Source organism: Morone saxatilis, unplaced genomic scaffold (assembly GCF_004916995.1).
Source record: "Morone saxatilis isolate NCDOM2014 unplaced genomic scaffold, NCSU_SB_2.0 Contig20, whole genome shotgun sequence".
NCBI lineage: Eukaryota > Metazoa > Chordata > Actinopteri > Moronidae > Morone > Morone saxatilis.
Genome location: NW_023339763.1, coordinates 12,936,309 through 12,950,049, shown reverse-complemented (window position 1 = coordinate 12,950,049; position 13,741 = coordinate 12,936,309). Strand labels below are relative to the sequence as shown.

Sequence of the window (13,741 nt, the reverse complement as noted above, 5' to 3'; positions counted from 1 at the left end):
ACACACACACACACCACACACACACACACGCCACAGGGAAGGCAAAATGCCCAACTATCGACCAATGTTGACTATTTTTGCATCTTTTTTCGTCAGTGTCATGCCTAAATTATTATGGCTATTATTGAAGTATAGTCATAAGTGATCAGGTTGCTCGAATTATGGGTCTAACAATTGAAGTTTTTTTCTTTTCCTTTCTGGTTTGTTGCCACGGTCTAATGCATTTAGTTTTGATCATACCTGCATGATACTACATCTCATCTTTTTTTTTTGTCAAAATTAAAAGTTAGCATTACATTCTTTAGGTGGTGATGTCAATGAGAAGTTGCTTGCACCCTACTTCCCGACCTTCTTGCGTGAGAGGCTCAGTGAAGGAAGAACCGTTGTGCGGGCACTAAGTTGTCCTGACAGGTCAAGCGCACAGAGAACGACGGACAGGGCGAGAGGCGTATGAGGTACACTGTCACGAGGGGCAAGCGGTACTGGGCACTTTCACCCATTGACGAAGACACAGGTGTGACACAAGATCATTTTTAAGCCTATTTCATGTAAGGAAAATCAATATCACTCACAGACGTCATGAGTGGTAATATCAACACCCAGATGTCGCTAATCATTGCACCATTATATGGAAATCTTACTATTTCTGTGCACGCGATACTCACGGTGTTAGTTTGTTGGGGGGGGGGGGGGGTTACGCACCTCCACCTCAACAAATGTCTGACTGATAAGGCTGGGTACTCCTCTGTCCTCAGCACGTAATGTCAGGTTGAAAAACTGCTGTTTCTCAAAGTCCAGCTCCTTCCTAATCCTCAACACTCCACTCACAGCATCGACCTGTACAAAAGCATTACAGTTCCATTCATTATAAACCGTCAATACAAAGAGGATCAGCATATGCAACAGTAAAGACATTAGGCAATACAAATAGAGACATGACCTACCTCAAAAGTGCCATTGAAGTCATTTATCAAGGAGTATCGGACCTGTCCACCAGGGCCAATATCTGGGTCCTGAGCCTGCACCCAGGTAATCGCAGCCCCTGGTGGGAGGTCCTCCAGTACTCGAGCATTATAGCTGCTAGGGATGAAGGCTGGGGCGCAATCATTGACATCCTCCACAATTATACTTAGAGTAGTGACTGACGACCTTCGAGTGCCTCTTTCAGCCTTGTCTCTTACTTCAATCTTCAAGGTGAACATTGGGATTGTTTCTCTGTCCAAGTGGCTAGCGACAAATACACTTCCTGTTTCGCTGTCAATACCAAACTGAGGGACACTGGTCAGCAGTATGTAGGAGAGCTGTCCATTCTGGCCAATGTCTCTGTCAAATGCAGTGATGGTAATAACTTCCATACCGATGACAGAGTTTTCTGAAACAAGAGTAGAGAAGCTGTCCTGATAAAACTGGGGGTCATTGTCATTTGCATCCTCAATGATCACAGTCAGTAGTCTCCAATTGGACATCTGAGGAACGCCCTGGTCGTAAATGGTGATATTGAGGAAGTAACGATCCAAACGCTCACGATCTAGTGGCTGCAATACAGTTATCAGCCCATTCTCCATGTTGATATTGAAACAGTTTTCCTTGTTACCATCAGATATGGAAAAGAGAACACGGCCATTGAAGCCTGTGTCACCATCTCGGGCTCTCACCTGAAATACACTGGTGCCAGTAGCAAGGTCTTCTCTCACTAGAATACTAGTGGGCAAGGCCTCAAACTGTGGAGCCTGTTTGTTCATAGAGAAAAGATCTGTGTTTCTCTCATCTGGTCTTGGTCTAGCCATGGCAGATGCTTTTGAGAGCATTTTTTCTGCCAACAGCTGGGCTACCCTAGTCTCCTTGCAGTTGAACCCCCTGGGTGGCATCCTACCCCTCACCACAGATACATTCACAAATGTAGGATCAGAAAACATCTCTCCATCTGTTGCAACTATTTTCAGGTTGAATATCCCACTTTTTAAATTAGCTACTGCTAACGACCTCTTCAATGACAAAGCACCAGAGTCTGGATTTAAGTTAAAATAGTCTAACTCGTTCCCAGACAGTATCTTATACTTCACCATTTCTAATTCATCTATGTCCACAGCTGACATGGTGACAATAGTCTGGCTGACAGGGAAATCGCGGCTTATCATCCCCCTGCAAGAAACCATCTCAAATAGAGGCTGGTTGTCATTGACATTTAGCAGACGAATGGTAACATTAACCTCACTCTCCCTTCTGTAGGGTGAACCCCAATCAGAAGCCCGCACCGCAAAAGTATAAATATCATCTGATGACTCAAAGTCCAGGTCTCTTGTGATCCTCACCTCCCCTGTGTCCTGCTCTATGGTAAATGGAAGAGACTGTTCACCATTTATTGTGTGGGTGACAACCCCATTCTCTCCTTTGTCATCATCCACAGCAGACACTACAAGAACAACAGTGCCTACAGGTAAGCTCTCGTTGATTGCAATATCATAGAATGGCCTGTCGAACACTGGAGAGTTGTCATTAGCATCTTCTATGATGATTTGGATCCTCGACCGCTGCTGACTAATCATATCAACCACCTCCATCTCCATGAAATCCTGCGATATCCTTGTCAGCTGCCTTGTGGTCGTAATAACTCCAGTCAAAGGGTTTATATCAAAGTACATTGGATCTGAGAGGCTGCTGAAGCTGTAATTGACACTCAGAGGAGCTGGAAAGATTTTCACCACCTCTACAATAGTGCCTGGGGGAGCTATTTCACTCAGCTTAAATACATAAATTTCTTTCTCAAACTTTGCCAACACTGGATCTGGCTTTGTAACCAACAACTGTACAACTTGGGTATTAGAAAACTTAGGTGGTACACCTCTGTCTTTAGCCTGGAAGGTTAAATTGCAGCCATAAGGGAATGCATCCCAGTCGACCAATTCTGAGGTTTTAACCCTATACTCATTTCCGACAGGCGATCGATCAACCACAAACTGTTCAAAGGGGTCACCCTCAATGATGGAGACCCATTCTATATCCCCAGATACCCCCTCGTCTTTGTCCTCCACAGTCACTTTGGCATAGACTGAGTCCTTGTCCACCGATGATGGAACGACAGCAACTGCACTGAGAACAGGAGCAAATTCATTGACCCGCTCCACAGTCAGGACCAGCCTAGCAGTGCTGCTGATACCATTGTTCCCATACAGTTTCATCCCTCTGTCAACCACCTGCACCTCCAGCTCAAATCGGTCTTGCTTGTCCATCCTGGGCTGACCTGTCAAGGTGATGACCCCGCTGGTCGGATGAACAGCAAAGAGTTGAACTCTGTTCTTGAAGAAGTAGTAGAACTCCCCGTTGGAGCCCATGTCAGCATCTGTGGCAGTTACACGTCCTATGCTGGCACCCAGAGGGGCACTCTCAGACACAATGAATGAATAGGAGGTTGGGGAGAAGAGAGGTCGGAGATCATTGGTATCTAAGACCTTGATATAAACAGTGGCTAAGGCCTCTTGGCCTCCTTGGGCAGATGCCTTTACTGTCAGTGTGTAATTGTCTTGTACTTCCCGATTCAGTATGGCACCACTGCCTCCATTAGTGCGTATACGGAGGAAACAAAAATCTCCAATTACAAATTCCTCAGCCTGGAAGATTCCCTCACTGTCTCCAGACTCAATGGAATAGTTTATATCTAAAGACCGAGGTGGCCCAAGGATTATGCCCATTTTGACCTCACTTCTGGTATAGGTTCTTGCAGCAGAGTTCTCGAAGATGGAGGCATTATAGGCAGGCTGGGTGAAGAGCAGCAGGCCTTGTCCTGCTCTAGGTTCTGGCAGAAACTGGGTATGGGTTGAGGGGAAACACATAAGGACGAAGAAGCAAATGAAATGGAAAAGAAGAGAGAAGCTGGGTAGAGGAAGCATATTTCCCCACCGATTAGGCTTCATCACTATTCCATCACCCAGTCACCCTATATTTGGAAAGAATAACAAAGAACAACAGATCTGGATTCAGTTGGTGAGTTGTTTGAGACATGCTCTCTGCATGCTAAAATTTTGATAAAGAACTGTGAGACAAAAGTTACAAAGACATTTCAGGGGTACTGCTTATCACTATGGGATATGATAGCATATTCAATATTTGCACTCAAACAGCATTCAGACACTGAACATTCCACCCGAAAGGCTCAGAAATCAAGAATGACATATCTTTAAACAAACCACATCAAAGCACAGCACACTTACACAGCCTCAGTGAAATATATTATGTCATCAAATAAAACAACAGAGATGAAGAACAATCACTGTTACTAGAATAAAGAGTGCCTAAAAGACTCAAGGATTGTTTTTTTTTTCCCTTTAGCCACCAGGGTTGTGACATTTTCAAAAGAGAAAATGTAACTAGGACAAAAGATCCTATGGTCTGAGAAACACCACTGTGCACTCTAAAAAAATAACACTTTCTTAGAAATTTGAAAAACACTTTCTAAACATCCTCCTTATATAAAGTAACCATCAGGTTAACTAAAACGCACAAAAATTAAAAAAAATAATTTATCAGAAAGGGAGAAAAAGCGAAAATTAGGTGGCCTAATTAAAAACATTATATTTCCTTTTTTTTTTTTTATTACAAATGCTTTAAAAAAAACTGCCTGGGCTACTGTACACCAAATGTTTTATGCATCGCCTTTACAGTAGCCTTTTCTTGATCATACAACTTCGACAGAAACTAATCCAAATACAAATTTACAAATAAAATAAGAGAAACAAACAACACAACTGATAATATGAAATGTCAGCCCACTTGTATATTGTATGCAGGACCTATAGTAGGCAATAGATTATTATCAGCACCTACGACTCAAATCAACATTCCCCCCGAGGGTGACTGTCCCAGGAGATATTGGGGTGCATTCATTGTCTCCCATGTTGATGCGGATTCAGTGGAGCTCGCCTCCGTGCAAAATCACACGAGTTTACAATCTGTAGCTACAGTCTGCAGATGCATTAACTTGTATTGTACACAGACACCACTCACATCGCAGCGTGCCCTACCTTTAGACGAAACAGCTGTAATCAGTGAATGTAGATCCTTCCCCATCCTATCTCCGACAATGGTTTTAAAAAAGGAAAGAAAAAAAAGCAACACGCGCAAAAACAGTCCCCCAGAAGTCGATGGTGAATCGCGAAATGGAAAAATATTCATGTGCACATATCCCGAAAGGCTGTTGTCTACTAGGCTGCAGCCATCCTCGTAAAACTAAATAGCTATTGCCCCAGTTTCATGCACCTGACTACTGTAACCCTGAGTCAGTTGGCTATTTCGGGCTTTTATCTGCAACACTTAACACAAAACTGAAGTTAAAACAGTTAGGTGTTGCTTTGCCGGAAGCTTAAGGTCCGACACAAATGTGGTATAAAGAACATGTCGCTTAACGCAAGTTTGGAAGCGGTCAGAATTGTGTGGGACCGCGGAGCGCTCACAGGCTGGAGGCGGGTCGGGAAGCCTCCGATCGTTGCCGAGTGTAGCCGACAACATCCGGAAGTGAAGACCAGTGTAACGTACAGCGGTACACTACGGTTGCGGGTCGCTATCACACACACATACACACGCACACTTTTGTTTTTTTGTGGTTTGTTACAAGTCTGGCCACCAGTTAAACTTGTTCCGCCCGCCACCATGTCCGTGTTGTGTTATAACAAGGGCTGTGGACAGCGATTTGATCCAGAAAATAACCCAGACGGTGAGTAGTATCTGAGTTAACTATCGCTGAGCCCGGTTACAGTCCGTTAGCAAGCTAACCTCTGATCATCTGGAAATTTCTACAGCGTGCAGGCCTGGTGGGGCCCATGTAGCTAGCCTGGCATTCGTTAGCCGGCTGGACCCGACACTGTAGTGACTCCATTCATAAATCCCGTTGTAGATTATAACCCGGGAAGCCAGTGACACGTGTGCCTGCTGTGACTTATCACGATGTTGTTAGCATGTTAAGCTCGCGTAATTAGCAGGTTCGAGGGTAATGTTGGACTTTGTCAGAGCACACAGTAAGCAGGTTAAAGTTAAAGAAACACCTCATTCAAGGTTTTTACTACACAAAGAGTATCTACAGCACATTCCTCAATGTTGTCACACAACACTTAACTATGTTACCACGAGTGAAATCTGTCCTTAACTACTCGAAAGACAGTCAACAGTAATGTTAACCTTAGCTTTTAAACGGAACATTATGTGTGTTAGTCCATTGGATTGGCTAAGAGGTTGAATTTCACATCAGCTTTGGACCTGTGCTTTACTATAAATCTGAATTAAAGAGTGGAGCCAGTGACTAACTGGATACCACAGCCACCCTTACACCACAATGCAGCCAATAATGTTATTTTGTGTGTGAACTTCCTTATGTGAGTATGTGTTTTTAATTACAAACCTCATTTTTATACCAACTCTGGCCTTCAGCAATACAAAGATGCAAAAACTAGAAGCACCAAATCTGACAAACCCATAAGAAATGAAAATAAGTAAGATGTATTTATGAGCTAATCATTTTTCTTACTACCAGAAAGTGATATGCCTGAGGAAAGCCAAAGTGTATTTTGAACCCATACTGTCTCCTGCCAGCCATTTCATATCGTTCTGTAAAAGAAGAGCAGTCTCCCCAGTACATTGAATACGGTGCATACTCCTCGCCAAAACAGTGGCCAGACCGTTGATTTGATGTGACACAAGATGCCCTGGGAGAGGCAGAGACATTTGAAACACCACACTTGTCATCATGAACAAACAACAAAGAAAAAAAATCTCCCCATCTTGTTGCTCTTCCTCATGTTTGATGCAGTTTATGACTTCTATCTTCCTGGAGGCAAGTCTCATTTTTCATTTTTCTGGACCCCAGGAAGACTGAGGGGAACATACATACGCTTTTAATCGGGATCCTTAAATAAACGGTAGACAACAATAAACCGATGGCATGGCCTTCAGCAGCAATTTTAAGTTCAGTATCTTGCCCAAGGAGAGGGGGATCACACTGCCCATCTTCCAATTAGTGGATGACCTGCTCTTCCTCTCAGCCACAACCTGTGTGTGTGCTTCCTGTGGTGCAGTACCCCAACAACACCACTAGGAAATTCACTTACATGAGGTTGTGTAGGGATAAGATCACTGTCCTAATAATTCACTTCTCGATCTTAAGGCAGTTTGCCCATGAAACCATTCTTTAGATGAAGCCACTGCTCTAAATGTAATTGAACGTTGGAGGTGTTGTGTTCAGCTACCACGACAGATCTCAACGTGTTCTTTATTTCCTTTTTGTTAGAAATGTCCCCTCCTGTCTTCCAGTGATATAACATTGTGTATTACCAGATACTCAATGCAGGAGTCGAGTCTATTTCCATTTTAATCAGATGCCTCTCTTCATAACAGCAGAGTATGTTATCATTACCTTTAGGGGTATCTAGGTGTATCTAGGGCATTCGCATGGAAGGGGCGCAGCTCAGGCAGTGCTGTGTGGCAAATGCTTGATTCATGGTGTCATCCAGCCAAACGTTTTTATTCAGTCCGCTGTGATTTGTCTTTTAAGGCAGTTCCAAAAAGAGGGCATTTAAAAAATCATGCTGTGCTTTCCATTTAAGGCAAAGCTCAAATGATGATTTGTCAAACTTTCAGATGGTATTTCTAATGTATCATAAATATTAGTTTAAAAATGTATTATTATAAAATGTTCATGTGTTCTTGTGTTCAGATAGTCATATTTAAATTTTGCTTGTCTGAGAAACTTTTTCCCATTGAAATGTGTTCCTTTGAAAAAAGAGTTAAATAAATCTTCCCAATTAATTTCCTAATGCCTGAATTAATAATGTATCTGTATTTTGTGCAAATGCAAATCATTTAAGTTTTATGTAAAATTATAGTCTGTTTTGAAGTTTTCTAAAAAGTGTCTAAAAATCATTATCTACTAAAGCTTAAATTCTCTTTTCTCTTTTTGTGTTTTTTAGTTTGCTAAGTCTGTGGTCTGATTGAATTATTTTATATCAGTGTCACTTTCTTTCTTCTTTTCACATACAGGATGACAGTACTCCTATTACTCACTAGGTGTTTCCAGTTAACTACTGAATTCCCTCCAAGAAAGGCATTTTGTATATTATTTTACTCATAACATACATTCATCTCTGCATATTAGGTCATTTTAACAAAAAAAGTTTTAAAACTCCTTCTCACTTGCATTATGACACATGTAGTTAGGGGCAGCCATGACCCCATATAGCCATCAAATACTGCTAGAAATAGTACAGTGTCCAGCTGAGTGCACGTTAACAAACCAGTGTAACTTTTTCCTGCTCCGTTTCTAAACTGACTTCAGACGGCCTTGAAGGCAGCATCAGACACGGCTGAGCCAAGTCCTTTGAGAAATGCACCACACATGAAAGGAGGAGCAAGAGCAGACAAGACATCACTGGTGTTACAGTGCTTTAACAGTTGAAATTGACTGTATACTATTTGTAATTGTTGATTCCTTAAACGCCTCGCCACATTCAGAACTATTCTACAATCTCTAAATGAGCTTTTTGCCACGGTTTAGGGTGCATTTTAAGAGCTTAAAGTTTTGTTTCTTTTATGAAACGAGAATTCGTTAAAAGTAAGCCATAAAAGCTACAGGTCTATATACAGTCTGCGGTTTCCTGTATCACCATCATTTTCCCTCTAAATTGTGTCTTATTTCACAGATGGCTGCACCTATCATCCAGGAGTCCCAGTATTCCACGATGCATTGAAGGTAAAATGCCTGAAAATGCTCAGTTAGCTTGTGTCTCGTTATCTGGTCAAAGTTAATGTCTCTCTCACTCTCTCCAGGGATGGTCCTGCTGCAAGAGAAGAACTACCGACTTCTCAGACTTCCTCAGCATTGTTGTAAGTTCTTTGTTTTCTCTTTTAATCCATACTCTTAATCCTCCGTAGCCATGTTTCCATTGTCCATTGTTTCCATAGGCATTGACTGCCACCTTTTGCTGTGGCCCGACGTGCTCATTGTTTGTGAGTTTTAACACTGTGACTTTCTCCTCACAGGGCTGTACAAAAGGTCCACACAACAAGGAGAAGCCCCCTGAGCCGGTGAAGCCAGATGTGACGTCATCGGGAGAAAAGAATGACGCAGATGACCAAAAACCAAAGTTCAACGAGTACATCATCTCTGCACCAAAGCCTCAGGAGGCGATACGCAGACCGAGGTTGTATATACATAGAAATACATAGCATAAAATGTTTTTGGGGATAGAAAGATTCAGCCCATAGTGAAATTACATTTAAAAGAAAGAAATTCAAGAAGAACACACTACTCTCCGTTCAGTACACCAGCAGGCCTTACGGTTGGCTGCATAGCCTTATTAGCTCTGTGGTCTACATTCTGCTCTTTATTATTCTGGTTTCGTATCAAATGCATAAAAGGGTAGATACAGTATCCGAGCTATTAAATCGGCCTGAAATCATCAGTGGTACAGTAAGGATCCACAGGATAGTCGGAGGCGTTCTCTGTTTTTTTTTTACCCTGGATACTTCCAGTTCAAAAGAAAGTGGACAAGCGACTGATGAGGCGATTACTACTGAATAGTGAAACTCCTTTCAAGTAGTGTATTGGTCTTAGGCTGGCTTTGTATCCGAGAACTAATTTTGAAGTGATGTTTCCAGTAATGTATCCCTTACTTGAAGTAAAAATCCATCTTCCAGATAGTTTTATATTCACAAACTAATTAAAAAACAGATAAAGTTTGAATCGACCGTTGTTATTGTTTCATGACTTATTTTTTATTACCATTACAGCCCCGATGAGCCGATGGTGAGATTACAGCATAAAGTCTCTGGTTCTCTGAAACAGGCTCTGGAGAAACTGAAGCTTTCTGAAAATGCAGCAGAGGATAAAGGTGAGGACAGACTTTTCTCCTCCCCCCTCTTTCTGTCCACTTTATCATACTACTACTACCTTCCACTTCTTGTTATAGTAGACAGGAAGGTCATGTTGGCAGTGGAAGTTAATGGATGGCCGCTGGGAATTTGCCCTCACCTGCGTCACTCACGTCATGGCATTTGAGTAAAAGCTGACAGGGACAGGACAACTAATCATAACCGGATGCCTTTTCCAGACGCTCTTCAGAACATGGGTGTCAATTCTTTGTCTCTCTCTTTCTGTCTCTCCAGAGGAAGATAGTGACGAGATCAAGATTGGAACATCCTGCAAAAATGGAGGATGTACTAAAGTAGGTGAATGTGTCACTGTATACTGGGGGAAAACAGTCTGAAATAAATTCTCATTGTGTTGAAATGTATAAGTAAAATCTCTATCCGTACTTCTGGTATGGCTTTGGCAACAGCAGCTTAAATGTTTACATGTTTCCTTTAAATTCACGCTAATTTATGCTTGTAGACTCTTCCAGATAATTTCCCACTTCTTCTTCAATTTCTAAGCCAAATTAATTTAACGTATTTGAAAATAAATTTATGAACAGACGTCAATAAATGAAAACAAAAACAAATCGTGATCCAAGTTGATCCTGACAAAGAAATTGCAACGCCCCAAAAGAGCTCACCGGTGAGTGGAAGCAGATACAGCTCCTTTTCCTCCTCCTCCGTGTTTGCTCTGAGACGAATGCAAAGCAAAACGATGTTGCTCACGCTAATGTGGGCTGTCAGAGCAGAAACCCCAAGATTAGAAAGTAAATTGTGAGGAACATTTGCATTGACTTGTGTTTTTTAGAAGCTTGAAGAGGGACTTTAATGATTTACATAATTGTAGTTTAACTGATTTGATTGAAAGCCGTGAGACATTCTCTCAAGAGCTGCTGGCTTTTAGCTGATTAATCAGTTGGGGTCTTCAAAGAGTCTAAATTGGTACTTTAAAAAAAAAAAGAAGTCATTACTTATTCCCAGAAAATGATACTTTTACCTAAATCAGTACAATAATATTCAAAAATTTGCTTTAATACTAAATAGATTTTAAGAGATCTATCTGCGTGCCTCAGTTCGTCTGATGACAGTGCTGCAGAAATCATTTAAGACTTCTCAGTTCAATAACCTATAACTATTAAGTTTCATTAATAAAACAATTTTTTGTCATCTTCAGAGTTATGATGGACCTGCAAGTGATTCGGATGTGTGCTTATACCACGCCGGATTTCCTATCTTCCATGAAGGGTTAGTATTACTGATCATTTTTTGCCTTATAAAAAAATGATTTCAAGCTTAAAACCCCTATAGCTTTCCATCTGTGTTTCACTGTATTGACATGAAGTAGTAGATATTCTCTGGAAACTCCAAGTGTATTATTTTCCTGTTAGTTTTCCTGTTAGTCTTGTTTTCTGGTTCTCTTGAGTGACATGTTATTGATTGCTAAAATCCAGCTGGTGTATGTCTTTCCTGCCAGGATGAAATACTGGAGCTGCTGTAAGAGGAAAACCTCCGACTTTAACACCTTCCTCTCTCAAGAGGGCTGCACCAAGGGGACACATCTATGGAGGAAAAAGGATGCGGTAGGTGTGCCTGCTTGACAGCAAGTGATCATTTATATGTGCCTGCATGTCTGCATAAGAGAGCCTCAGCTGTGACTCCATCTAGTGGCGTCTGCTAAACAGAAGCACAGTAGAGACGGTGCTTTGTGGTAGAGACTGAATGGCTGAATTTGTGTATCCGATGATCTAACGATGTTCGAAATCTCCTTGCAGGGTAAGAAGGTGGTTCCGTGTCGGTTTGACTGGCACCAGACCGGGGCACAGGTCATCATCTCTATCTATGCCAAGAATGCCGTCCCAGAGCTGAGCTATGTGGATGCAAACAGCACCACGGTGAGGAATATTATAGCCTGTCAGAAGATTTCTATCATATCTAAACTGCTTAGTTTTTCATTGTCTTCTTCTCAGCCTAATACTCATCTCTCTTTTATCCCTCAGCTCAACATCCGTGTTATATTTGAGGGAGAGAAGGAATTTGAGCAGAAAATCAGTTTGTGGGGAGTAAGTACACCTTCACTTTCAACTTGATTTAAAAAGTATTTTGACCTTTAGCTGTCTGCCAATTTGAATTTGAATTCTGAAGTCTTGTGTCTAATACATGATTTAAGCCTGTCTTTTGTCACGCTCCCTCCTTTCCTCGTAGGTGATAGATGTGAGTAAAAGTATCGTGAACATGATGGCCGCCAAGATTGAGGTAGCCATGAAGAAGTCCGAGCCCATGTCATGGGCACGTCTGGACCTTCCTCCCCCCGTCATCCCACCCAAGGATAACGAGAAGAAAAAAGAGGAGGATGATAGCGAGGACGAAGATGAATGATGAGGAATTAAAAATAAAAACATAGTGCGTTTTTTTTTTTTTGTTTTTTTTTTTTGTTTTTTGCTGAATCCAAGGCCACACAGTCCATTCCTTACCTCTTTGAAGAATCGCCTCTTTTGCTGTCATGGAACTTTGGTCTCTACTCTTCAACTTTACAGTGTTTTAACTTTCATTCTTACCAGTCAGCGCACATGATTTTATTGGTCGGTTGGTTGTAATGCTAAAGAAATCCTCAAATATTTTTACGACAGTTTTTTCACTCAAGTACTGAATGATAATAGAGGAAACACTTACTTTTCGTAGACGATGACACACTGTTAATTGCACTGAAATCCTCTGGAAAATAACACCACACAATAAGGTAGGAGTCAGGTGTGTCCCTTAAAGCCTTTCATGTGGACTGCTTGTATCAAGTCATCATAATGGACCATAGTTTTGAGCATCTTTCAACGGTGTTTGGGAAATGTTTCATTCCATCCTTTGGTTGCATAAATTGTATAAATTATTGCATTGTTTTGTCCACCAGTATCACGTCAGACAAAATGCTCTCCACAGATGTATTTCCATGTCTGTGTGATAATGAAGCTGCTGTGTAGTTGGGAATTTAGATCTCAAAGATGTCCACACTTGTATAATATGGAGTTTATTCTGAATAAACTGTTATAAGAAACATAATAGTTCCTTGGGACTCTTAAACGTAGAAATTAAATGTTTGACAGCCAACTATCCCACTGTTTTACAGGTAAAATTGTAGATTTGCTCTGAATTTGTTTTTGTTTTGTTTTTTTACCTATTGTATATTTTGTTTTGCTTACATACAATGAATGCTGTATTTATCTCCTCATTTCTTGTCAAAACAGCATACCACAGTTTTAATGACAATGTACTGTAATATCTGACAATACCAATTGAATACAAAGTATTTTAAGAAAAGTACTGTATTGTAAAAATGCTATGCTTGACTGCATGTCTCAAGGCTTAGAATGTATTGTTCAATTTGACAGAGACCATGAAATAAGGATAGAATAAATAGGGAACCACTTTATCTTACCAAAAATAAACTTTTGTGTTAAACTTTTAAAACGGGGTGATGTGAGTGTGATGGTTCATACCCTACCACGACATACAGCGTATGCACAGCAAGTTGTGAGAGTGGTATTGGGACCACCACAAATGACGCACTTGTCTTAAATTAAAGTAAGTGTGACCTTTAAAGTGATTTTGAACCACGGGCAACTTTGGGAACTGCTGTGACTTTTACAAATGTCAAAGTTTTTTAAAACTATTACCTAACTCTTAAGGTTAGAGTATTGAACTCTGGTGCTGTTGAGATGTCTCAGACCTTGACATCGATGCAGACATTATTACTTTTTTCCCTTTCCAAAAGCATGTCTCACACCACAAACTTTAAAGGGGAACTTGGCAACTCTAGCCATTTCTTCGCTGGTTTTCACTTTTGTCATCGCATGTT

The 13,741-nt window shown here is 41.2% G+C and overlaps 2 protein-coding genes across 2 annotated transcripts in view; one reads left to right on the top strand and one right to left on the bottom strand.

The window, feature by feature from the left end:
* Nucleotides 1-3,830, bottom strand: part of LOC118331786 (protocadherin Fat 3) — a 57,384-nt gene extending 53,554 nt beyond the window's left edge. Inside the window, exons 1-2 of the mRNA XM_035666863.1 lie at nt 945-3,830; nt 699-837 (exon numbers count right to left, since the gene is read on the bottom strand). Of these exons, the coding sequence (XP_035522756.1) occupies nt 699-837; nt 945-3,830 (3,025 nt within the window). The remainder of the gene's footprint in view (nt 1-698; nt 838-944) is intronic.
* A 1,673-nt stretch (nt 3,831-5,503) lies between these two features.
* chordc1b (cysteine and histidine-rich domain (CHORD) containing 1b) lies at nt 5,504-13,346 on the top strand. Its single transcript, XM_035667207.1, has 11 exons — nt 5,504-5,707; nt 8,682-8,731; nt 8,809-8,865; nt 9,022-9,182; nt 9,772-9,872; nt 10,147-10,205; nt 11,069-11,139; nt 11,369-11,474; nt 11,667-11,786; nt 11,892-11,954; nt 12,097-13,346. The coding sequence occupies exons 1-11, from the start codon at nt 5,644-5,646 to the stop codon at nt 12,268-12,270; spliced, it is 1,026 nt and encodes a 341-aa protein (XP_035523100.1). The 5' UTR covers nt 5,504-5,643; the 3' UTR covers nt 12,271-13,346.
* Nucleotides 13,347-13,741: the final 395 nt, after the last annotated feature.